The 26,815-nt window shown below is 40.3% G+C and overlaps 1 protein-coding gene across 1 annotated transcript in view; it reads right to left on the bottom strand.

Moving 5' to 3' along the window:
• LOC122793657 (E3 ubiquitin-protein ligase TRIM35-like) overlaps positions 1-26,552 on the bottom strand; it is a 794,207-nt gene extending 767,655 nt beyond the window's left edge. Inside the window, exon 1 of the mRNA XM_044061876.1 lies at positions 26,067-26,552. Within this exon, the coding sequence (XP_043917811.1) occupies positions 26,067-26,483 (417 nt within the window). The 5' untranslated portion in view covers positions 26,484-26,552. The remainder of the gene's footprint in view (positions 1-26,066) is intronic.
• Positions 26,553-26,815: the final 263 nt, after the last annotated feature.

Here is a 26,815-nt window from a genome sequence, read left to right as displayed (position 1 = left end):
ACAAATGTCATCTAAAGAAGCAGTGGAATGAAATACTGTGGAAGTTGCCACCACTCTAATTCAATGAGCTTTGACAGGGAGTGAAAGATAGAGCCCTTTAGTTTAGAGTGACAAATAAATGTAATACAGTCTCTAAGCCATTTTGCCAAGGTAACCTTTGAAACTGGACTGCCTACAGAAAGGGAAGAAAAGGATACAAACAATTGATCAGATTTTCTAAACTCTTGTTCTGTGAAGGTAAAAACGTAACTGTCTCTAAATGTCTAATAAATGTAGGGAGTACTCCACTTTGTTAGAAAAAGGCTGGAAGCTCAAGTGTCTGATTGATATTAGATTCTGAGACTATTTTTGGTAAAAAGGAAGGATTAGTCCTTAGGGAAACACTATCCTTATGAAAAATCATATAGGGTGGTTTGGTGGATAAAGCCTGGAGTTCAGATACCCTTCTTGTGGATGTGACAGCCACTAAAAATAAAACTTTCCATGAAGGGAACGTTAAGTCACAAGTAGCTGATAGCTCAAAATGGGATAAAATAAGAGACTGAAGAACCAACAATAGATTCCAGGGAGGAATAGGTTCTTTAAAAGGGGGGGTCTTAACATTAGAGCTCCCTTTAAAAAGGCTTTACAAAGTTTGTGAGAAATCAGGGATGATCCTTTGAACCCTATGTGGAAGTTCAAAATTGCCGCTAGATGAACTTGAATTGTTGAGGCTGAAAAACCACACTGATAGAGAGTAGCTAAAAAGTCCAGAACTTTATGGACTGGAGCCATATAAAAGGGTCATGTTTGTTCATAAGGGCCCAATTTGCAATTTTTTCCCATTTACTTAGTTAGTTACTTTAGTTAAGGCTTGTGATAGGCTACAATGATCTGGCAGACAGGAGAGGAGAGGGATGCATGCCTGGAAATCATGGGAATTGGTGAAGCCAAGCTGTGAACTTGAGATGATGAACGTTCGGATAAACCAAGCCCTCCGGATGGGACAGCAGGTCCGGAGCCGGGTCCAGTATCCATGGTTCCCGAAGAATGTGAGTCCAAAGGAACCAAACTTGTCAAGGCCAGAATGGGGCAATGAGGATTACTGAGTTCTCCGACCTCTTCGCTTTCTTTAGAAACTGGGATATCAAGGGAGTTGGTGGAAAGGCACAGAGGAGACCGGGGAGCCAACTGTGGAGGACAGCGTGTCTGTGTGACTCCTCCAGAGGGGATCAGGGCAAAATAACTGCTGCACTTGTTCAGGGGGGATGCAAAGAGACTGCAGCAAGGTTGGCCCCAATGACGAAAAATCTCTTTCATCAACGTAGGATTGAGACACCACTCATGAGGCATGAGGATGGTTCTGCTCAGTTTGTTCTCTATCACACTGGAGCTCCCCGTAATATGCATTGCTGTGAGAAAGCAGTTGGAAGAAATCGCCCAGTGCCAAACTCTGAGGGCTTCTCGACACAATGGGTAAGATTTGGTTCCCCCTTGTTTGTTGATATCCCAAACTACCAACATGTTTTCTGTTTGAATTGCTACTGTTCCCAGAGGAAGGGCATTTTGGAATGCCTGCAATGCTAACAGCACTATACTCATCTCTAGGACATTGATGTGCAAGTTGGCCTCTAGTTGGGACCATTTGCCTTGGACTGTCCTACCCAGATAATGCCCCCCACCCTATCTGGGAAGCATCCGTGGTCACTATGGCTTGGGGTTGCATAAGAACAAAAGGTCATCCCAAGAGAATCTGATCGGAATGGAGCCACCATGAAAGATCCTGTTTGCAGTGACTAGTAATCATGATTTGGTAAGACATTGGCTGACGTATGAGAGACCACTGGCGGCAAGTAACAACTGTAACATTCGCATGTGGTACCTTGCTAAGGGGACAAGAGTGATTGACGCTGCCATTGAGCCCAATGCTTGCAGGACTGATCTGGCTGAAACCCTTTTGTTTTGGGTAACGTGTGTCAGAACCAAGGACTCCAAAGACTCGATTGGAGTTGGAGGTGGAATAGGTGGAGTTGAAGCAGGAGTAGTTCCCATGCTGGACTGTGTAGGAACCAAAGACAATCGTCTCGTCGTAAGGAGCTGATCCACCAGTCTCTTGATATTGGCCTCGGAGAGACTCTTAGTGGATCAAACTGATGCCATCGATGGAGACCTAGGGGGTCTGACATCGACAAAGGGACTAGGGGGTCTATCCTTAAAAGGATCGATTGAAGGCAAATACCTGGTTCTTGGTACTGATATCGCCTGAGGTTGTTCCAGTACTGCTGTGTCTGTCGGTGCCAATGAAGCCAATGTTGGCTCCGAAGTTTTTGTTGATTTGGTGTCATGTCCTGTCTTCGCTGCAGTAGAAATGGTCAGTACCGGAGATTGGTTAGAAGCCTTCCTTGTCGGTTCTGAAACACTTAGAACTCAGGAAGGATGCTTTCTCGATGAAGAAGAAGATGATGAAGAACTGGCTTCTGTTTTCAACACAGAAATGACCTCTCCGAAGTCGCTCTTCAAAAGGCCTTTTAAAATAAGCCTATTCTTACATTCCGTAAGAGTTCTGGTGGAAAAGCCATGGCGAACAAAGCAACCTTCCTGAAGATGGACTTTACCTAAACAATAAACACTCAATGTGTGTGCGTCTGAATTGGGCATTTTGCCCTGACACTTAAGACACCTTTTAAAGCCTGAGGTGCCTTTAGATTTAACTCTTGACTCAGCCTTTTCAGCCATCATGCAAGGAAAATTAACTATCACACACACACAGACACACACACACACACACACACACACACACACACACACACACACACACACACACAGTTTTTTTTTGTTTTTACTAGAAATATAGATAAAAAAATATAGGGGAGGAAGTACCAACAATGGTAAGGAGAATACCTGGCAGGGTAAGAGAAGAGTACCAACTATGGTACTTTGACAAAGACTACCAGAGGTAGATAGAAAATGAAGACTAAGGGCACTCACATGCACGGGAATAGAGAAAAGAGGACAGGGTAAAAAAGAAGTTCAGTTATTGCTGTGTCTTTCGGTGTATCCCGGTTAGGGGTCGCCACAGCAGAACTCCGGTCCGCTAATGTTTGGTAGTGGATTTTTACGTGCCGAGTTACCAGCTCTGACGCGCAACCTTCAACGAAGGCACGCCCATTCACGCATGCCTCCACACAGAAGACGCTCTAGCGGAGAATCGAACGCGACAATGTCTTGTTGTGAGGCGACAACGCTACCGCAGCACCACTACCGTGGGTGTAAAAAGGAAGTTCAGTAATAGAAAGAAATATGCTTATAAAAGGTGATATCAAGAAAAAAAACTCACTGAATTTGAAGCAAGGCTCGAGAGTGGTTGAAATGCATCTGACACATGAAGCGGCAAATGATATCTGAGGTAATTTTGAGAGAAGCATTATGGGTAAAAGCCTGGCTCGAGAGTTTGGGAGGCGCGAGCTGAAATAAAGAGCAGAGTCGGTTCCGAGGCTCGGATCTGAGCCCACTGTCAAGGATTATGTGAAGATTGACAACATCAGATTTTAAATTACCTTATAACCACGTAATAACAAGATGTTATCTTTCAGTTTCCATCAACAGGGGACAGAATGGCTGTACTAGAGAAGTTGTTTGTATTGTCTTTAAATGTATGGAATGTAAATTATTTTACGACTTCCATCATTTGCCAAAAGATCTAACTTCTATTAGTTTTCGCAGGTAGATGCTAAAATCAATGGTTGTGAGCCTGGGAACTGAAGTCAGATGGCAAGATGTGATGTCATTCTGCAAGTATCCCAGCAGTAATATTTGGAATATTAATTTAAACTCTCTGAGAGAGAGAGATAGAATTTTGTATTTTGTCTTTGGACTGACAGCATCAGCTAGAACATCCACTCATCACATCTGCCTTGTTGCTCTGTAAGTAAGTTAACTAGGGTACAGTAATTTCTCTTAGACACACAGAAATATAATGAAGTAAAGCTTAGATGTTTTCTTTATTTATCTGAGACTGTCCTGCAATGCTGTTTTAAATATTTCCTGTGATTTTGAACGCTGATTTTACTGTGATGATTTACTATTTTCTTGTTCTTTTATTATTTATTACTAAATATATTTAAATCTATTACTGTAGCTGATATTTGTGAAACATATTTAAGTTCTGAGAGTACTTGCATATTTCGTGACACTGTGGGCCACTCTTAATAGCCTTGCTCTTCTCTTGGTCAAACCATTATTTGGATTAATAGTAACATTACACAGTGAGATTGGACACCCTTTGTTAAGGGCCTTAAAGTAGCTGACAAGGAGTGACTGGTGGCAGGGGAAACTATCTTACAGTCTGGGCAGAAGGCTTTCCCAGGTGTGTGTGTGTGTGTGTGTGTGTGTGTGTGTGTGTGTGTGTGTGTGTGTGTGTGTGTGTGTGTGTGTGTGTGTGTGTGTAAATCAAACTTCTAAGTGTGTGTGCGTCAGCTACTTGGGCAGGGACATGAAGCACTGGTTGGACAGAGAGGGTGCCGGAGGTCTTGGCTTGGTCACTCAGCTGAGATCTCAACTGTAAAGCTGTGCCAGTGGGGAGTTTTACTGGCGATATGGAGAAATAGGGGAAACCAGCCCCGGACTGACTGTGGTCTCTGTGTTTTCTTATGGGAAATTGCACTTGATCCAGACAGCTGCATCTGGAAATAGTGTGTGTGCAACTTGTCATCCTCCCAGTGTACGTCCCCACTGGTGCTAGTGGTGAGGATTGAGGCTCCTTGATTACTGGGCCAGTGATGGGGTGTCACAAACAGGAAATACTGATAACTATTACTTGAAATGGGCCTACAACATCTACTGCTATACACTGCCAAAAGTATCAAAATATTCTTGAATTCTTGGCTAGATGTTGTCCTTTAGCATTCAGGGTGGGCTGTGCAGAAGTTCCCTATGTCCCACATAATACCAGGTCATTAAAATCCAATAATAACTATAGCTATTATCTTATCCTTTCCTAAATGATCACCCAAGATGTGGCTGTGAGCCAGTTCCATTACAACTGATCTAAAATGTTTTGGGACTAACAACTGGCTCAGTATTTGTTCCCTCTCTTTGGTTACCCTGATAGCAGGTCATTCTTTTCTTACCTCAAAGTAAGGGTATTCACTGGGTCTGTATACTGTTCTTTTGGTTCCCTGTCTACTCTACCTACCCTCTCTGTGGATGTACCTGGTGTCATCTTCTTGCTCAGCTTCCTTGAAACAGACATGGTTTAGCTGGAGGTCAGCCATGTCAGTATATTCGAAAGTATTCTGACTTAAAGGGGTGGATATGGTTTCTTCTCATAGATATACAAGTTGTTAACTTTCTTCTAACTCATCCCCTATGAATGGCAACATGGCAACTCATGAAAATGTTCTTACACAAGATGTACTGGCTGATTTCCCTTTCTCTTCCACAGGGGTGGATATATCTGCTTTTCTCATAAGAGTCTGGCTTTTGTTTCCTGCCAGCTCTGCCTTTTGCAGTGGAGGGAAGCTAAAGACTCTATTCAGGTCTTCTTTTTCTTTTTTTTCAGTTAAAAGACCTATTTGTCCTTTAGTGAATTCTTAACTTGCAGCCTTTCTCAACCAGTCCCTAAGCCATCTTTTGTCATTGTAACTATTGGAGTCTTTTGATTATAAAACAAATAATCCTGTCAGCTCCTACACTGACTTAGTTGAGTACCTTAACAGAAATCTTTTGTCAAAACTCAACAGGTAAGTACTGGGTTAGCTGTCTTTGCTGGTCATTTTAATCCTAGCCAATTTCCCTTTTTGCTTGAAATAACCTTACCCATTTGGTTATAGATTGGCCCTACCCATCCCATGGTTGATAATTATATATTACATCTAATGACAATAACTGGGATCATACCACAGATAATTTTATGGGAGCCAAGCATGGGATAAAGCATTTAGGAGCTGCATCTGTTCATTAGTAGTACAGGAGGCAGTCCTGGAGTAAATTTTCTATTTCCCATCCATAGATCTAAGTTGAACTTGAAAATGGATAGGGATGAAATCTGTCTTATGTGGATGGGGAGTCTGTTCCACAGCAGTGGTATCCTCTGTGAAATATACTCATTCCTCCAAACCATTCTGTTGATGTTGCAGAAGAGGTTTAGATCCCTAGATCGAGTATTTCTGATGACATATGACTTGCTGATATGCAGTAAATCCATAAGTAATAGGTCAGTGGATGCTTTGTATGCCACACACAGGTGACCTCTTAGCAGTCTGTAGGATACTGAGTATAGTGCAGGGATATGAGTCGGTCCAATTAGGACATGTTGATTAGGCCATGTATCCTTTTAGCGGGTATTTCTGTGGGTGTTGCAGCTGTTGCATGTTTCTGGATGCAGATACATACCAAAGGGGCTATTTTATTCAATGACTGGCTTAGTAAGAGCTGACTAAAGGGGGAAATGACATCCCTAGACCTAGACATAATCCCTTTCTTTATAAGCTGTGCAATATAGAAGGTCTTTCTTACAACAGCAGGCGCATGTTAGTCAAACGTTAGATCACTGTCCACATAAGTTCCCAAATCCTGTACATCTGGGTCAGCACTTAGGCTGCCCTGTCAATGTAGTGGTTCCCTGGGATAGATGACTTCACAAAGGATACAATAATACATTTTTTGACATTTAGTTTCAGAGCATGATTTTTACACCAGTTATTTATTTGAGACAAAACATCCTGCAAGATAGTTATGTCATTTGGGGATTCAATGACTCCTAGCTTGCAGTCATTTGCAAAATTAGTCAGCCAGGGCGCTTTGGTATTGGCTTTTATTTCAGAAAAGTATCATCTAAACCTGCATTTCTCTATCTACTGGCAGTATATCTAACTAAACATTTCCCCTTGTAACGTCTATTGTTGTTTAAACTGGGAAAAGACATGACCAATAACTACAATATGAAACAAACCAGGCACCAGAGGCGAGGAATGTAAAACTGCACTTCTACTTGTGGTACAGAGTATTTCCTTTTGTGTGGAAGGTTGGTAACTCAACACTGTAAAACTCCACTGCCAATCATGAGCGGACAGTTGTTCCACTGTGGTGACCCCTAACCGGGAAAAGCCGAAAAAAGAAGAAGAAGAAGAAGATTATGTACACATACTGCTTCAGTGTTCTGCTTACTAGTTGTTTGTGCTTCAAATATATAAATAATTTCTGCTTTAACCAGTGTAATCATGCCTCTTGAGTCTATCTCTTCTAGTAACTCCCTTCTACTATAGTAGTACATTTCATAAGTTTGGTGCTAGCACAATGACAAAAGGCAGAGTTTAGTAAAAGTTAACAATTCGGCATTATTATAATCCACTGGCATACTCTCAAGAACACTTGGTTTTACAGACTGCATGCTAGTATTAACAGTTTTTACAGGCATTGTACTATAGTCATTAACTTGCAGAACCCGGATATATATCCTTGTATAGAGCATTTAAAATAAGTCAGTTCAAATTATGGCACCTTTTGTACTTAACAGGGTAAAGACGCATTCTTGGGTAAAAAATTATCGTCAGCCCTTGTGAGTAAAAGTCTGACTCAGAATTTACATTGTCACTTAGTACCAAATGATCTACTGCAATAAATACATATTCAGAAGACCTACAGTCACAGATTGCCCCCTTAAATTTATCAAGAATCAAAATTTCGCTTACATTATTAATAACAGGTTCCAGCCACAATTTTCAAAGTAAGTAGCAAATATGTCAGTTGTGATCTTATTGGTCTGTCCATACAAAATGAACAGCTATAAATCTTATGGAACTATGTTTTGGGTGAAGCACGAGTCCTTGCTAAAATCTCTAGATACAGTTTCTCATTATATGCATTGGCCTTCTAGATCCATGTATACATTTCAGAGTCGCTCCATTTAAGTGGGATGACAGAATTCTGGACCATTCTGTTTGGGGCCACTTGTTCCTAACTGCACACCTTCAAAAGCAAATAGGTATACCTACTTTACATTCTATAGTCTGAAATTTGTGAGGGTTGAAATCCATAGGACAGCTAATTTACCAAGATGGACATCTGCTGTGGAGGTTTAGCAAGTGTTGATCAGAGACAGAACATCTCTCCTGGAAACTCTCCAGAAACTGAACAAATTGTTGGTAACAAGGTCCTGAAACTGTATAGAAAGTTGGCTAGAAGGGCTGTGGAAGAATTTATTAATGCCTCTAACATTATCGCCATTTTTCTCCCAACATTCAATAAACACAGTATGCACAAAAATTTGTTACTACAGAGCCAGCTACACCCAGAGATATTAACAAGCACCTTCACACAGGACAGGTTTTATAATTCGATATTCTGCAGACTGATTCAAGTGGGAAAGCACACTGGGGAAGTCAAAGAACGAAAAGATCGCATTTTTTGTCCACTGAGAGCACCAATATAATATACTGTTTTGCTTGTCACTAACCAGTCACTGGTGCCAGTTTTCCATTTTGAAACATGTGCACTTACAATAAAAGATTGGAAATAAAGGGAAATGCAGTCATACTAAATAGTCCATTCTGCAATCAAAATAAATTATTTTCTGAAGTTCCTGCTCTACAGGCTTTTCACAGTTCAGGTCAAAAGCAATATTCATTTACACTCAGATGAAACATTTCCTTATAGGGTCACAGGTAAGTACTAAGCAATCATTCAGCAGACAATTACAATCTTTGCCAAAAACCCTATTCGAAAGTTCCCTCTAAACTCAAAGACTGTAAGACAAGATAAACCAGGGGAGAATATGAGGCTGCTCATCCAATAATCTAGGTTTATCTTGAATGTGGCAATGGTGCTATTTTGCCTGACATTCAGTGGAAGCTTGCTCCAGAGCTAAGGGATTTGTTGTCATATGAATCCATCCCACCAACGTATCTTATTTATCTGCTGATTAAGATTTAGTTCCTTTAACCGTGTATTCATAGTTCATAGGTTAGTACTAAGCTAACTGCCCTTGTGAGCCATTTTAAGCCTAGCCAATTATCCCTTGTGAGACTCAAACCCTGCACCTGGTGTTTGTAAGGCAAACACCTTAACTATTATGCCACCCTCCCAACCCTTTGAGGTACCATTATTTCTGTGAAGGACTAAGAAGTCAAATAGGGTGAGGCCACTGATCTTTGTGGTTATGAATCTCTGAGGGTTTTCACGTTCTGTGAAATGTTTAGACAAGTACATGCCAAAATGTGCATTACATTCAATGACGGGTATTGATAATGTACGAGTAAAAGGGAAGTAAGACTTCTTTGAATCTATTGTAGATGCCTTGGAAATGAGATGAGCCAAATAAAAGGCTTTCTGAACTACTGTCGAGACAAGATGGTCAATGATAAGGAATTATCAACAACAGTGCCTATATCCCTTGCAACAATGTCTGACTGGGGGGTATATCACCTACATTGTAAGCTGAACTGCATTGTTTACCAAAATGAACTATGCTACATTTTTTTACATTTAATTTGAGATCACTGTCCTTGCATCAACTGTTAACATGTTTTAACCAATGTTGGAGCAATTGTGAGTCACTTGAAGACTGAATAACAACACTCAATTTAAAGTAATCTGCAAACCTGGTTAAATATAGGCCAGATGTGTTGGCCGAAAGGTCTGAAAAACAGATGCCTAGTGGGGCAGGGCCCAAAATAGATCCCTGTGGTAAATCACTGGTAACATTTTTGCTTTCATAAGTGGCATCTGTGACTCTAACCGCATGGGTTCTGTCAGACATGCAATTTGCTATACATCATAGAACATAAGAATAGACAGGCACAAAAGCTGGCATAATAATAGACTTATACTTAGAAACCTCACAACAGCACAGCAGCTTTCTTTTTACTTCCACCAACCAGCATAAACCAAAATATACTTTCCTTCCCATAGGCATGGATACATCCAGTAGGCTTCTCCTCTACAGGGTTTCAACTCACTTATCTTACAAGACTACCCTCCAGATTGTCTTTTATCTTCTTACTGGTACATATATAACTCCTTCTAGAGTGTTCCCTGGGCCATCTTCCAACCCAAAGATCCCAAACTGCATTTACACTGTTCTTTAAATATCCTTATGTGCATATGGCCATCATTAACTTTAACCACTTTGCCTGTTTCTGTGTTAGTATCCTTGAAGAAACCATTCACTACTATACTCCATGACAAAACCCATTTCACAGTCCCATGCAACCATTCAGTTACAGAGTAATTGTTCTCAGCACTGTTAAAATGGTTACCTGAGGATGCCCCTCACCTTGAATATTTTGGGACAATACACCTCCCAAACCTATTTCTGATGCATTTGTATACATAGCAAATTCCTTAGTAAACTCAAGAGTTAACTAACATTGATTCAGAACATGATATTCTTTTTGGTTCATCTGCCTCACAAAAGCACTTTACTTCAATATCCGCTTTTCTTCTTGTGGGATCTGTCAAAGGGAAGGCAATATTTACAAAATTAGGTACAAATTTTCTGTAATACCCATCAAGCCCGAGGACAGCCTTCAGCTGTTGTTTAATGGAGGGCATATGCCAGTTTTCATAACCTCTCTTTTTTTCTAACTGTGGTTTTACTATCCCTTTTCTTTTAAGATATACCAACCATGCCTAATTTATTCTTTTTATCATTCATAGTCACGCTTACCTGTCCCTTAGATTCTAACACAGCCTGCACTTTTGGTAAGTGAGATTTCCAGTGCTCTGAATCCATCTGGATATGTGTCAGTGTATAAGATGACTGACTTCTACAGCTGCCATTTTCAGGAGCACCACTATGCCATTATAACAGGGATGTAAGAGGCCTGGAAAATGTATAATGTGGTTCCATGTAATCACAATGAATCAGAAGACAGCAGACAGATAGAGAAAGAGTATGAAAGTAGCAGAATAGCCATGAAAAAATGTATATATTTTAAAGATATGGTTAGCACCTGGTTCTGCGACAAACAGAGACAAAGCTCCAACTATGACCCAGAGGACCAGAGTTCAGTTGGCAGTTTAGGCACTGGATAAGCTGGATGGGGAAGAGTGCAAGTGCCCAACACTAGCTTGCCCATCATGGGGGGGTGGGAGTCCAACCCACTGCAGTACTTACCCTACCTACCAGGAGTGCTGAGGTTTAGAATGCAGAACACTATAGGTCAGGTAATGACTGTGGTGCACATCACCCAGGGAGACTGGCTGTGTGTGTAATGTATGCATGCATCTTCCAAGTAAGTAGTGATCATGGAAGTCATGATAACTACAAGGAGGGATGTGGGATGGCGGAAGCCCCCATGAGAAAGATGCCCTACTCCAACATCTGACTCTCACCTTTAAAGTTGAGGAAATGGGCTTATAGACCATAAGGTCTTGCCCTGCCTGGGGAACAGACAGACCAGTTCACATCCTCAAGTGGGGAATGAATGAATGAATTGAAAGGATGCAAAAGGGGGAGGCCTGAAAGGAGTTAGGGGTGAAAAAAGATGCAATTAGTATTTGGGTTGGCATGAATGGGTGCTGTGGAAATACATACTCCTTTTCTAATCTGCATATGGGTAAGAAGAAAATAAAGGAAGGAAAAAGAGAAAGCTTCAGAAGTCAGAAACTGAAAATGGTGGGATGGACAACTGAGCTGCACAATTTGTTATGACAGATACAAGCTGCCAGACATTAAGGCATGCGATGAAAACAGAAAAGCTAAAGTATAACGAGGGAGTTATCTGAGTGTAACATTTGCAGCAAGATCTTCAGCCTGACAAAGACAAGTACATAGCCACGTGTTGTGGTTGAAAAAAAATAAAAGGAGAACCTATTAGGGTGTTCAGTGCCACATTGCTGTGGTGATGAGAAAATATGGAAAAATAAATGTGAACTAGAAAGCTCAGCCAAAGATACACATCATGACCAAATATTATATTTCCACATAAGCATCTTATGAACAAAGAAAACATGCAGAAAAAACAGTGAGAGTGCAAAGTATTCTACTGTTTGCAGAGGTCAGTAAAAGCCCCTTTTAGAGAGTAAAAGCAGACAAACTCACAAATGTAGTCAGCAAGGGCAAAAAAAAGTACAGCTAAAAGAAGTTCAGTATATAATGAACATTGTATTTGCTAGCCAGTAATCCACTATACATTTTTATAAAGCTCATCTGAATGACTGAAAACAGACAGATTTAACTCCACTGCAAATACACTGAACTACAAGGGAAAAAACAGCAGGAAGAAAAACAGTGTTTGTACTTTAAAGTACTACTTGCCATCGCAAGTGATTTGCAAAACACCTATGTAAAGCTGAAGTCACCTTAAGATGAACCCATCCTTAAAAGCTTATTCTTGGAAATTAGCACAGAAGACTGAGGCTTTGAGTTAGTAAAGAACTGCTGCCTATAGTCCAAGGTTTGAGTCCCTTGCCCTACATTTGCCTATTATGTGTCCTTAAGCAAGTCACTCAACCAGATAATGCTCTAGAGCAAGTGGGAAATTACACTAGGCTTTTAAATGGTCTTCTGGACCACATTTTATTTTTATTTATTTATTTATTTTACATTTGTTTACCGGGATAGTCCAGCTGGACACAGGTCCATTTTCAGCAGAGGCCCGGGGAGAAAAGCTCTAAAAATAATTAACATAGACACAATGGAGAAAAGCTCCAGTTCATAATTTACATAAAACACAATCCAGACAGCATTTAAAAACACAGAAGGTAACAATAATAAGGTCATAAGAACAGAACAGATTCATAGGAAATTAATCATTGTTTAGAACTAATGTATATTTTGGGGCAAGACATGCTTTGATAGTAGGCACATATATTTATCAGGATAAAACATGCAAACTAAATGGCCATTGATCTACACAATAAATATCTACAGTAGTAACATTCTTTGGGTATAATCTGCATGACGGTCTTACAAGGGAGTTGAAATAACAGATCAAAACACTAACTACAATGCATATATCTGTATTAACCTGGGGGAGTCACAGGAGCAGAGCCAGTTGTTAGTATAGTGGGCTTTCAGGAGCCTTTTAAATTGTGTAATAGAGGAATTAGAAGTTATGTTGCTAGGTAAAGTATTCCAGATTCTTGCAATAGTGCAATCAAAGAGAGATTCACCAGCCTCATTCTTATATTTGTTGACATTTAGGAGGTTCTGGTTAGTTGATCTTAGAGGTCTAGCAGTGGTATAGGGTTAAATTAGATCCTGGAGTACAGGGTTTTTTCCAGGAAGGTATTATAACTTGTGTGGTACTGATGATTGATTGAGTAGCAGCAGTTGAGGGAGCTCAACCCAGTTAAGCTGCTTAAGGGATAGACAGTGATGGTACCTGTACGAGGCTTCTGTAGCGAACTTGGCAATCTTGCTATAGCAAGATTCATTTTGTTTAAATCAGACTGGCGGAGGTTAGTCAGGATAGGGGAGACACAGAGGAGGATGGATAAGAGATGTGTCCTAGCTATTGTGGCTTTGGTATGTCTAGTGATAAACTGTTTATTCCTGTAGAGGAGCCCAAGCTTTTTGTTTACTCTTTTGATGGTTTGAGCTATGTGGATGTCAAATCTCAGGTTGTTGTCAATTTCTACACCTAGCAGTTTAGTGTGTGTGGATGGATTGATTTGGATTTTATCTTTGGAAGTTATACAAAAATTATTGTTTAGATGGGGGGGGAACTTACCTGGGCTGAAGAGAATAAGTTTTGTTTTTTTAGGATTAAGAATAAGTTTGGTGTTAGTGTACCATGTTTCAACTAAGGTAAAGTTATTTTGGGTTAGGGTATGCAGTTCTGCTAAGGTAGGAGCCGCACATATAAGGGTGATGTCATCAGCATATTGTACTACTGATGCAGTTAGTGTGGAGGAAGAGAATTCATTGGTAAACAGAGAGAAGAGCAGTGGGCCAAGGATGGAGCCTTGAGGGACACCTAAGGATACTGGCAGCAGAGGGAACAATTTGTTTTGCCATAGGACAGCTAGTTGGCGGCCTGTTAAGTAGTTGTTGAACCATGAGATAGAGGAGTGGGTCATGTTCAGGATTGATAGGGATTTGAGAAGCATGTTGTGATTAACCATATCAAATGCTTTTGAAAGGTCTAAAAAGATAGAAGATACGAAAAGGCCCTTGTTTCTGAAATGGTTCACTGTGTTAGTGAATGATAGCAGTGCTGTGGTGGTACTGTGGCAGGGTCTGAAGCCATGCTGTGCTTTAGATAGCAGGTTGTTATTTTGGAGGTATTGCATTAGCTGAATATGAACAACTCTTTCTAATATTTTTGATAAGGGTGACAGAATAGCAATTGGTTGGTAGTTAGTGAGTTCTAAGGAGTTACCTCCTTTATGTAGTGGTGTAATATGTGATGTTTTCCATAAGGCTGGCACCACAGACTCTGTCAGAGACCTACTGATGAGAATAGCAACAGGGTAGGCTACAGCATCAGCAGCTATCTGAAGGAAATCTGCTGGTAAGTTAGCAGCAGCCAGAGTGGTTGGTTTAAGTTTATGAAGGAGTTTAGCAATAACTTTGGTGGACACAGGATGCAGGGAAAAGTTGGATGAATTGTTTAGTTTGTTGACGTGGATTTGAGTAGTTGATATGGGGTTACAAGCATTGTTTTGGGCATTGGCAAATGTTTGAACGGCTTCGGTAAAGAACTTATTGAATTGTGTGTGAATGTTTTCATGGTTATTTACTGCTACAGAAGTTGGTGTTGTGGATTTACCTGGCTTTACCTGGCTGAAGAATGTTATTTATTGTGGCCCAGAATTTCTGAGGTTTATTTACATCTTTTTCTTGCATTTTTGTAGTAGTTAGTTTTGTCAAGTTTAATTTGTTTTTTGACTTTGTTATGAAGTTCTAAGTAGTTTTGTCTCATGGTAATGCTTTTATTTTGTATCCAAGTCTTATCTCTTTCTTTCATTATAACTTTTGTTTCTTTTGTTAGCCATGGGGCATATTTTGCTTTTATTCTAACGGTTCTGGTAGGTGCATGATAATTTAGGATTTATAAGAAGGTTGTGTTAAAGTAATGCACAGCTTCATCGAGAGATAGTTCATTCAGGGGATTCCAGTTACAACATTTTAGTGCTGTGCTGAATTTATTTGGTATAAATGTAATAACCTATTAATAACATTAATCCCCCACCTAGCCCAGTGACTTTGGGAGCTATAATTAGGCTAGAAGGACAGGAACAAACCAGAATTACATCATCAGACTACATCAAGCAGATTTATGTCCAGGCTTCAGCTACTACTGTCCCTTATTTTACTTTTAAATGTACTGTGATGAAAGGGGATACTGCCAGCACGGCTAGCTGGAATTTTGTAAATAATTATATGGCATTAGTGAATATCAAAATTATTTATATAAGATGCTTGTGTTACAAATGTATTAGAACTGTATGTCATGTATATCAAACTGGTCTGTACAAACAAGTGTGTTGAAAAGGCATTTTATAAAGTGTTTGAAATGCATCCACAGTGTGCTCTACTGGAGAAAACAGAAATGTACATGTACTATTGTAACTGTTCAAATGTATATCTTTTAACAGTGGAAACTGGAATACAGGAGGTTAACTTCAGTCCAGCAAACTTCAGAAAAATAACTGAAATTAAATTACTTTATGGTTAGGCCAGAAAAGATGGTATCCTTTGGTCTGCAGCGCAGCAAGAGACACAATGTCTGTACTACTGAGCTTTCTGTATTGTTTTTAGAGTGAACTAATTACTAGTCTTGAAATGTGGAGGAATGTAACTGTTTTATGACTTCCAGCATCTGCCAAAGATCTGAGCAGAAGCCTTTGTCTGTATATATTTTTACAGATAGATGCTAAATGCTGCCTGCTTCTAGCAATGGGGGTTTCACCTGGGAAATGAAGGTCAGATGACCAGAGATGATGTCATTCTGCAAGCTAGCCCAGCAATAATGTTTAAGATATTAATCTGAGAAGTCTCTTGGTGAGACAGAGCATTCTGTATTCTGTCTTGGACTTGACAACAAGAAGACTCATTTGCCACACATCTGCCTTGCTCTATTATTAAGTTATTAGGTTATAGTACAATTCTGTTAGATATAGTCAGAAACATGGCAAAGCTCAGTTTAGATTTTTTTTCATTTATTTGAGACTGTCCTGTAATGTTGTTTTATATATTTCCTGTGGTTTTGAACTCTGATGTCACTGTGAATGTATATTTAGTATTGTCTTGTTCTTTTATTATTTATTATTAAATATCTTTAAACCTATCATTGTGGCTGATCTGTGTAGAGATATTTAAGTTTTGAGACTACTTGCATATTTATTTGGTGACACTGTGTGGGCCACTCCTAATTGCCTTGCTTTTGGTCAAACTACCATTTGTATTAGTATTAATATTACACAGTAAAATTGGACACCCTTTGTTAAGGGCTTTAAAGTAGCTGTCGTGAAGTGGCTGGTGGCAGTGAAAACTACCCTATAGTCTGGGCAGAAGGGGGCATAGCTAGTAAACCTGTGTTAGCCTTTCCCAGGTGCATGCATGTGTGTGTGTAAATCAAACCTCAAAGAGTGTATGTGTCAGCTACCTGGGCAGGGACATGAAGCATTGTTTGGACAGAGAGGATGATGGAGGTCTTGGCTTGGTCACTTGGGTGAAATCTCAACTATATAGCTGTGCCAGTGGGGAGTCTTACTGGGGATCTGGTGAAAGAGTGACAAACCAGCGCCGGACTGACTGTGGTCTCTGTGTGCTCTTAAGAGAAACTGCACTTGATGCAGAGATCTTTATCTGGAAATAGTGTGTGTGTACTTGTTAGCCTCTCAGTGTAAGTCCCCCACTGGTGCCAGCGGTGAGGATTGGGGCTCCAGTGGTGGGTCATCACATGTACCATTCCACTTTTTGCCAAATCTAGTTAAAAACTGCTTTTTACATTCCTTAAGTCACAGTTGCTATTTCCATTTTAACAACAGAAATCAATAAATTCTCAGCCGGGAAACTGATGTGATCCTACTGGAGCTACTATGTAATTCTGAATTCCTGTCTTCAGGAGTACACAGATGGTGGTATCCAAAACAGCACCACTAACACGAAACAGCATTACCTCCATAACCAATGTATTACGGATTAGACCTATTTATTTTATACAATTTATACAGCTTTCAAGAAAGATAGACTTAAAGGCATTACAGAAATATTCATGTATTTTGGTGGTATATGCAAAGCAAAATCTAGCTGGAGCATATCCTTCAAAAAAATTAAAACAAGGAAGCTTACTTTGAAGACAGACAATTGATTGTTTACTGCAATCTGAACAAGTAAATGTTTAACAAAAAATGGATGATGCATGGAGCTCTACTTTTTAAAGAGAGAGCTTCAGAAAACAATTGATAAATTCTAAAGAAACAATAAAACACATCTAGGTTTATCTACATATGAGTATACACCAAATTATAGAAAAATCTCAAAACAGCTACTCTGCTAAAACAAAAAGTTATGTAAGATGTGACATAAGCGCAAATGGATATGACAAGAAACAACTGTATAAAAGACCAACCTGCCAAATAGTACATACATGTGACATAAAAGTTGGAGCTAGACATTTAACAAAACAGCAGTTGTATATAAAAGGTGCTAAAAATAACTATATAAGAAAATGATGCTTTCTGTAATGTCTTTCAATCTGAATGGTCTTACAGATAAATATAAAAAAGAAAAAGTAGCAAACTATATTAAAAATTGTAAAGTGCAAATAGCTATGCTACAGGAGACACACCTGGAAAGAAATGAACATTTGAATTTGATAAAGAAAGGTTTTCAGGATGGTTATTCAGCTGAATATCTTGGGCAAAGGAAAAGAGGAGTATTTATATTAATTGCAAGACGAGCTCCAATAGTGATAGAAGAGGAAAAAAAGATAATAATGCAAGATGCATAGTACTAAGGGGCTACTGGCTAGGGAGGAGGATTACACTGGCATGCATTTACACCCCCCCCCCCACCAAAACTGCTATAATGGAGCTTAAAAAAATTCTGGGGGAAATAATCAGCTTTCAGTAAGGACTATCACTTATAGGTGGAGACTGGAATTTGGTTTGCAACAGCAAAGATGTGTCTGGGGGGCCTAGAAGGAAAAATATAACAAAGGAGGGTAGATATTTGAAGAAAAATTATGAAAATGTTTGGCATAAAAGATGTGAATTCACTACTAGAAGTTCGGGGGAATTTACATATTACTCACCGAGATACAAAAAATGGGCTAGGCTAGATAGATTTTATATCTCACAGGAACATGTGCATTTAATTGAAGGTCTTGAAACGCACCCAATAACTATTTCAGATCATGCGCCAATAATAACTAAACTAAAAATACAAGGTAATGAAATAAAAATAAGAGACTGGCGCTTTTCCACTTATCAGCTGAAAAGAGAGGAATTTAAGGAATGGGTTGTGGAATTAATTCAGGAGCTACTAGGGAAGATAAAATTATCTTCTGAAAATATAGCTAAGGAGTGGGATAAAATTAAAGTGCAGGTTAAAACTAGGTTGGAAATAAAAGGAAGGGAGATATAGTTGAATAGTAACAATAATTATTTAGAGGGTCCTGACAAATGTTAAGATACTGCAAAATGTGGGGAATCTCTCAGAACAAGAAAAGGAGCAACTGCAGAATGCTAAACAGAAAATAAGGAATTACCTCGATAATATGTACAAGTTTAGAAAGACTGCTATAAAGCAACCATTTTTTAATAATAATTCTAGAGCACAAAAACTTTTAACAGAACAACTCAGGCAACAGAAAGTGGAAAGGGCAGTCACCAAGCTTAGGGAGCCTAAAACAAGGAAGATAACAAGAGAGCCTGTAGAAGTATTAGAAATATTTCAGAAATTTTATGAGAATTTGTATAAAGCAGAGAAATATGGAAATCAAGAAAAGGTACAAATTGAAATGTTTATGGAAGAATTAAATATGTCAAAGTTAGAGGTAGATGAGGCTCAACTGCTAACAGTCAGGACTGGAAGGGATGAGATAAAAATGGCTATGCATAACCAATCTACCGGAAGGTCCCGAGCAATAGATGGTATTCCTGTGGATGTTTGGAAGTTAGGAGGGAAACACTGATAAAGATCTGGAAGGTTTTGTTTAACAGTACTTTAAGAGGAAGAGAAGTACCAGCATCCTGGAAAAAGATGGTTATAACAGTAATACCTAAAGAGGGTAAAGATCCATCAGATCTAGATTCATACAGGCCCATGTCAATACTAAACATGATTATAAAGTGTTTATCTCTACAATGGCTAAGGGAATGGCAAACGTGATACCAAAATTGATAGATATGGATCAGAGTGGTTTTGTGGAAGGGAGGCAAACATTTGACAATATTAATAAAATATTAATGATCCAGAAGGAAGCAGAATGTAAGACAGTGCCACTTTTATTGGTGGGTCTTTTTATATTATTATTTTTATCAACCGGTTAGGGGTCGCCACATAGGATCACCTTGTCCACTCATGACTGGCATTAGAGTTTTACGGTGTCAAGTTGCCAGCCCGGCGCCCAACCTTCCACGGAAGGCACACACACGCACTCACACCTAGGGCCAATTTTAGCGTATCCAATCCACTTGCAGCATGTCTTTGGGGATGTGAGAGGAAACCAGAGCACCCGGAGGAAACCCACACGACCACAGGGAGAACATGCAGACTCCGCACAGAAGACACCCCAGCCGAAGATCGAACCGGAGAGCCTCTTGCTGTGAGGCGACAACGCTAACCACTGCACCACCACGGCTGTCATATGAGGTGAAAATAGCTACTCAGACAAAAGGCAAGCATAAAGCCTTCTTTAACAATGTCAAGAACTTCAGAAACAATGCTCAGCATTGCACAGAGCTACTATTAAATTATATAAAATACGCAGACCCTGGGGACACAGAGCTAAATTTATCCGCTAATAGACTGGCTAACTTCACCCCTTCCCTCCCCCTACATTCCTGCATCAACAACTCTAACTCTTCCAACAAGCCTTCAAAGTACTTTTCAAGGGCAAGATCACTGCGTCTGTCGGGCCAGATAACATACCAGGCTGACCACATGACCTGTCAAACCCCCTTCAAAGGCTATTTAATAGCCTCCAAAAAGTTTTTGTGCTAGACAAATGGAGGACAGCTGCAGTCATCCCTCTGCTAAGACATCAGCGGACCTCGGTCATTATAGGCCCATAAGTCTGAACAGCTTCATCTGTAAAGCTAAGGAGAGATTACGAAAATAATAAATAACAACATAGGTAACCTATAACGTTTTGACTCATGCCACTTTGGTTTTGTCAAGGGTAGAACCTGGCTGCTTAAGCCAGTCAATTTCTTCAAAAAGATTACTGAAGCAATGGATGAGAGAAAATCAGTAGCCACCGCATATCTAGACCCCAGAAAGGCATTCAACATTATCCCACACTCAGGTACTGCAAGCTGGTTCACAAAGAGAATCAAGGAAATTAAGGTAGTTGACTCTACATCTTCCAAAATATGTGTGATTTACCCCAGGGCTCAGTTCTTGAGACATTACCCTTTGGCATTTACTTCTCAGAGATAAAAGCTAATGTTAAGGGTTTATGGCTGACCAAGTTTGCAGATGACTGTAAACTTGGAATCATCATAAACTCTCCAAAGGACACCAACATCCTCCAATAGAGCCCTTCCTAAACAAACAGATGGTGCCATAATCATGGACTAAAACTAATTGCCAAAACATGTATAATAGTCTCCTTCAGCGAGCACAGTGCCCCCCTCCCCTGTAATTATCACATTATCAACATACCCCTGAAAACTGATCCAGTACTTAGGGACCTGAAAACCTATTTGAACAACAAAATGTCCAATCACCATGTATCCACTATTGTAAGAAAGTCCGGTTTCATTGCACAATTTATTAGTAAGGGTATGGTGTCCAAGTCCATGGATATGATCATTCCACTGTATTCAGCACTTATTAAGCCAATCAATGAGTATAATGCCTCTTTTGGCATGTATCTGGCTACACACTTAACTCAACAGGAAAAACTGCAATGCTTTCTCACAAAGAAAATCAAGGGCCTAAATCATACAAACTGCAATGACTATCCCAAAGCCATATACCTCTTTTTGCTATCAAATACACTACTGAGGGGCAGTCCCTGGCTCACATACACAGCCACAACAGACTCTTGTCTTCTCAAATCTACTGCACAACTGCAAATCCAGTGGTGGCATAAACACCCACCGAAGAGATCTTAATCTCTTCAACAACATAAACAGAACATGTTGGAAGAAGAAATATGTATGGACGGCACAGTGGCACAGCAGATATTGTTGTTGCCTCACAGCAAGAGGTTCCCCGGTTTGATTCTCAGCTGGTGTGCCTTCAGTGTGGAGTCTACATGTCCTCTCTGTGTTTGTGTGGGTTTCCTCCAGGTGCTCCAATTTCATCCCACATTCAAAGATATGCAATAGGTGGACTAGACACTCTAAACCAGCCATAGGTGAGAGTGTGCATGCAGTGTGGAAGATGTACCACAACAGGCTAGCTACCCAGTGGCTCTAGATGATTGTCACTGGTGAAGTGGCACCCTGACCCCATGTGCAAAAATGGAAAAAAGGGGTTGTGGATGGATGGAAGGAGAGATAGGCATCATAGACAATACCAATTATTTGGAATCGTTTTCCTCTCCACATAAAGCAAGGTACATCCCTTACTGTATTTAAATCTAATCTGGATGAATGGATGGGAATCCATATATTCACCCTTGGTTTAGCACTGCTGTCTCTTATAGATAAAGATAACATGTAAATGTTCTGCCTGGCTCTAGGTCATCATACTTAAATTACAAGGGTAAAAATTTCATAGGAATCCAACACTAGGCTTCAAGGTATCCTCACAGATCAATAACAGCCTATTATGGTTTGTGAAGGACAGATCATGTCTGCTCAACCTAACAGACATTGAATCTGTCACCAGAGTGGTCAATGAAGGCAAGGCAGTCCATACAGCCTACCTTGATCTAGCCAAGGCCTTCGACACCATCCCCCACTCAGGGATCATTGACAGACTCATTAACCTAGGCAATAACCCCTACATCATAAGATGGGTTGCCAACTGGCTCACGGACAGAACCCACGCAGCGAAAGTAGCGGACTCCAATCTGACTTCCAGGCAGTTACACACAGAGTCCCACAGGGATCTGTCCTGGGTCCTGTCCTGTTTGGTATCTACTTCTCTAAAGTTCAGGCCAACACCAAGGGACTCAGTTACAAGCGAAGTCCCACAGGGATCTGTCCTGGGTCCTGTCCTGTTTAGTATACACTTCTCTGAAGTTCAGGCCAACACCAAGGGACTCTGGTTAACCAAATTTGCGGATGACTGCAAACTGTGAGATATTACTGATTCTCAAGCTTATGTAGACATCCTACAAAAAGGCCTCACAGACACCAACAACTGGTTCCAGAACCATGGTCTTAAGCTCAATGCTAAAAAGTGCATCGTCATCCCCTTTGGGAAAAACATGGTGCCCACAAACTACCACATCAACGGTAGCCCCCTCAACTCCCAAAGTGTGATAAGAGATCTAGGAACACAGGTAGATAGCAACCTCTCCTTCGACAGCCATGTTGCCACAGTAGTCAGGAAGTCCTTGTATGTGGCACACCTCATTACAAAAGGCTTCTCATCCAGGAAGAAAAAAGTCATAATCCCCCTTTACTCATCCCTCATTATACCCATTATAGAGTACAATGCCCCATTTGGCATGTACCTCACTAGACACCTACAACTGGAGAGACCACAAAAATTCCTCACAAAGAGGATCCTAGGACTCAAACATATACCCTGTACAGACAGACTTAAAAAACTCCAGCTATACTCTGTCTCATATCACCTACTTACAGGCAATCTCTGCTTGACTTACAAAGGTATGTCTGACCCAGTGTTGCTAGACATGCATCATCTGAAAAAGTCTCAATCCCTCCGCACCACACGCTACAGAGACCTCAACCTCATAGGTTCATAGCTGTGTACTAGGCTAATGGCCCTGGAGCCTTTACAAGCCTAGCCCATAGGATTACTCTGGCATCGTGCCACCCAACCTTAGTTCCCAGTGCCTCTGTCGAGTAGAGCCACTGGAGTGATCCCCGGGGTAAATTTTCTATTTCCCATCCACTCATCAAGATTCCTCTTGAAGAGGGCCAGTGAGGTGCTCTGTTTGACATGTATGGGAAGTCTGTTCCATAGCATGGGCAGTCTCTGGGTTATGAACCTGTCCCTCCAGCACGTTTTGTTGATTGAAGTAATGAGGATGAGGTCTCTGAAGGTGTGGTGCAGAGGTATTGGGATTTCTTTAGATGTAGCATTTCTAACAGAGCTGGGTCAGACATGGCTTTGTAAGTCAAGCAGAGATCGCCTCTAAGTAGGAGATATGAGAAAGAGAATAGTTGGAGTTTTTTGAGTCTGTCCATAAAGGACAAGTGTTTAAGGCCTAGAATCCTCTTTGTGAGGTACTTTTGTGGCCTCTCCAGTTGTTGCAGGTGTCTAGTGAGGTACATGCTAAATAGGGCATTGTACTCGATGACTGGCCTAATGACAGAAGAGTAGAGGGAGACAATGACCTCTTTCTTCTTGGATGCAAAACTGTTAGTAATGAGATGTGCCACATAGAACAACTTTCTGACTACACTGGCAATGTGGTGGTCAAAAGAGAGGTTGCTGTCAACCTGTGTTCCCAGATTTCTTATAATGCCTTCTGTGTTCAGTGGACTACCATCGATGTGGTAATTCATGGAAACTGGGTTTTTCCCAAAGGGGATGACAACACATTTTTTGGCATTGAGCTTAAGGCCATGGTTCTGACACCAGTCGTTGGTCTTAGTGAGGCCTTTCTGTAGGATGTCAACATCACTTGGGGAGTTAATAATGGTTCCCAACTTGCAATTGTCTGCAAACTTTGTCAGACAGAGTCCCTTCGTGTTGGCCTGGACATCTGAGAAGTAGATACCAAAGAGGAGAGGACCCAGGACCGATCCCTGTAGGACTCCACTCGTGAATGGTCGGCAGTCTGACTTGGAGTCAGCTACGTTCACACTGTGTGTTCTATCTGTGAGCCACAATAAACAGTACCTGCTGGAGGGACAGGTTCCTAACCCAGAGACTTCCCATACTCTGGAATAAACTCCCCATTCATGTCAAGAACACTTCACTAGCCCTCTTCAAGAAAAATCTTGACAAGTGGGTGGGTAACAGGAAATTCACCCCAGGGATCACTTCAACAGCCTCGCTTGATAGTGGCACAAGGAACTAACGTCCAGCAACAGGACGACTGGGAATATTCTTGGGCTAGGCTTGTGTTGGCTCCAGGGCCATTAGCCTAGTACTCATCTATGAACCTATTACGTACCTAGGAACCTATGACAGGCAAGAACAATGCAGTCTTTAAGATCCTTTCTCAAGTCACTCATAATACTCTGTTGGCTTCTGAATTAATTCAGCAGCACTGTACATATCTCTCAACTGTACAGATTTTTGCCTCATATTTTTGGTGTGTTCCTCCTAAAATCTGTACCTTTCTGGCAAATAGCTGAAGATTGAAGTCATTAAATAATGACAATTATACCATGGTTATACTAAAAAAAAGTTAAATGGGTTTAACATTTAAACCCATTCGGAGATGTCCGTTGCTTATTTCTCTGATAGTACATCAGAAGGATGCCAGACATCTGCGGAAGGGCAGTAAACAGGCATTATACTATGCCATTATTTAAGAAAAGTAATAGTTTCTTTTCTTAAATAATGTGTGTGGGTAATGCTAAATTTACCCATAGTTGGCTTTGTAAATTTAGCATTACCCACACCCAGGCGTGGGTTATTGCTATAATATTTGAGTTAAAACTCCACATCCTTCAGAAAATTCATGCTAATGCAAAACCTATTACATCAACTTTCTAAGTTTATAAGAACAATAATTAAAATCTGTCCTCGTTTGTCCCCCATCATTTTAAGCTTTGTCCAGATTTTTTGCTCTAAGAGGTTGAGAGGTATGAGCAACAGCAACTTGCTCCTTTTAATAATACCCCCTAGGGGAGAAGACTATTGTCATCAGGAGATGAGCTATTCCATTCCGTTGCCAGTTTACAGCCTAGCCTCCATCGTATGTTTTCAGTTGCTTTTTAACTTCTCCTCTACCACCTAAATGAGTTATCCTTCCAAGAGTTTCAGCACTCGCAGATGATTCCGTGCTCCATTTTCTCTACAACAGTCCTACCAGTCACTCCCCACTTGGTCTTAATGTTAGGATAGAGTACAGTTCAGTCAATGCGGGGCTGAAAGATTGTTGAACCACTCAAAGGAGCTCTACAAAAGCAGTACCTCAGTCTCCAGCCTAGTCAATAGGCGGGAAACATGTGAGTAAAGTGAGGGAGCTAAAGGCGCTAACAATAAGAACAGAAAGCACAGTGAAGGGCAATCGGGAATTCTGCAGATTAAAACTAATTAACCCAGCGATAGGCGGCAAGGCCGTAAGCATATAGAGGAAACAGGAGTAAAAGTTAACAAAAACAGAGATACGGAATTTACAAAGTACGGTCAGTCGGGAAACGAACTAGCTAGCTATACTACCGCGCAACCGTCCCTGATTTTGACTGAAATTTTACCGTTGTACATCTTAATCCCGCCTAAAAGTAATTAATTTTTTGAGAAAATGCGGTGAATTAAACTCAATGGCAATAATCACAGCTGTAGATTTATTTTACTTCAGAAAATGGATATTATTACTCTGTCAATGTCTCAAGTTAATAAAACTAACAGTTTAAAGCGTCACTGATTATCCCAGTTATTTCTGGATTTGTCCCTGTGGCTACCGCACGTGTGTTCTGCTGTTAAATCTAATGGGGCATATTGCGTAAAAACATCAGTTAAAAGGTGTTCGGCAGTTCTACTTTACTTCTTAAAAAAGAAGCCCATTAGAATAACCTTTCCACGGGTCTGTTAAAGATGTTTGATAAAATGCCTCCTCCACTCAATGTGGCTGTAAACATTTTCACCTAAGATATGTTCTACTTTAAGGTCATTAATATAAATGCAAAAGTGTCGTACGTACCTTGTATTCATCTGCAGCCTCTTTGATTGGGCGAAGAAAATGGTTTTCGTGGCTTGATGATAGTTGGCAGACACAACATATTACACTTTTATCATCTACACAGTACACTTTCAACTTTTCTTGGTGCTGGCTGCACATTTCATCATCGTCCTGTCTTTCTTCACTTGACTGATTCTGTTCTTTTACCAGCTTTTCCACAATAGCATTCAGGGTGTGATTGTTTCTTACATCATCTAGAGCAGATGGTTCTCCACAGACTGGGCATGTTCTTATAGATTTTATTTCCCATTCTTCAATGATGCACTCTCTGCAAAAATTGTGACCACAATGAATCGACACTGCCTGTTTAAAAATTTGAGAACATAGAAAACAAGACAGGTCATCTTCAATATTACAAATAAAGACTTTTGATGCCATCTGGAAGATACGATTAAGGGAAACGTCAAATCCTAATTGTTTTTAGATGCTATGAGCACGCTCCTCAACGTTTTTGTTTCCACTTTATTGTAGTGACTCAAAATAATGCGTCCTTATTGGTGTACAATTATGGGTGGTAGATTTAAAATATGGAATGGAAATATTTACAGGAATGTGATTTAGACTTAATCCATACTATCTATAGCCGATATTGCTACCCAGTTCAGAATTCCAGTCCAAAAAACATCTGCCCTTTTTATTTTGATTTTTCATTTCACGTGGTAGTCTATATTTCAAGAAATACTTGAACATTAATTTCAGAACTGAAACTA

The sequence above is a fragment of the Protopterus annectens genome, chromosome 2.part0, assembly GCF_019279795.1.
Source record: "Protopterus annectens isolate FY-2018-M chromosome 2.part0, PAN1.0, whole genome shotgun sequence".
NCBI classification, from domain to species: Eukaryota; Metazoa; Chordata; order Ceratodontiformes; family Protopteridae; genus Protopterus; species Protopterus annectens.
The sequence above is the reverse complement of the archived record's forward strand: the minus strand, read 5'-3'. Positions and strand labels throughout refer to the sequence as shown.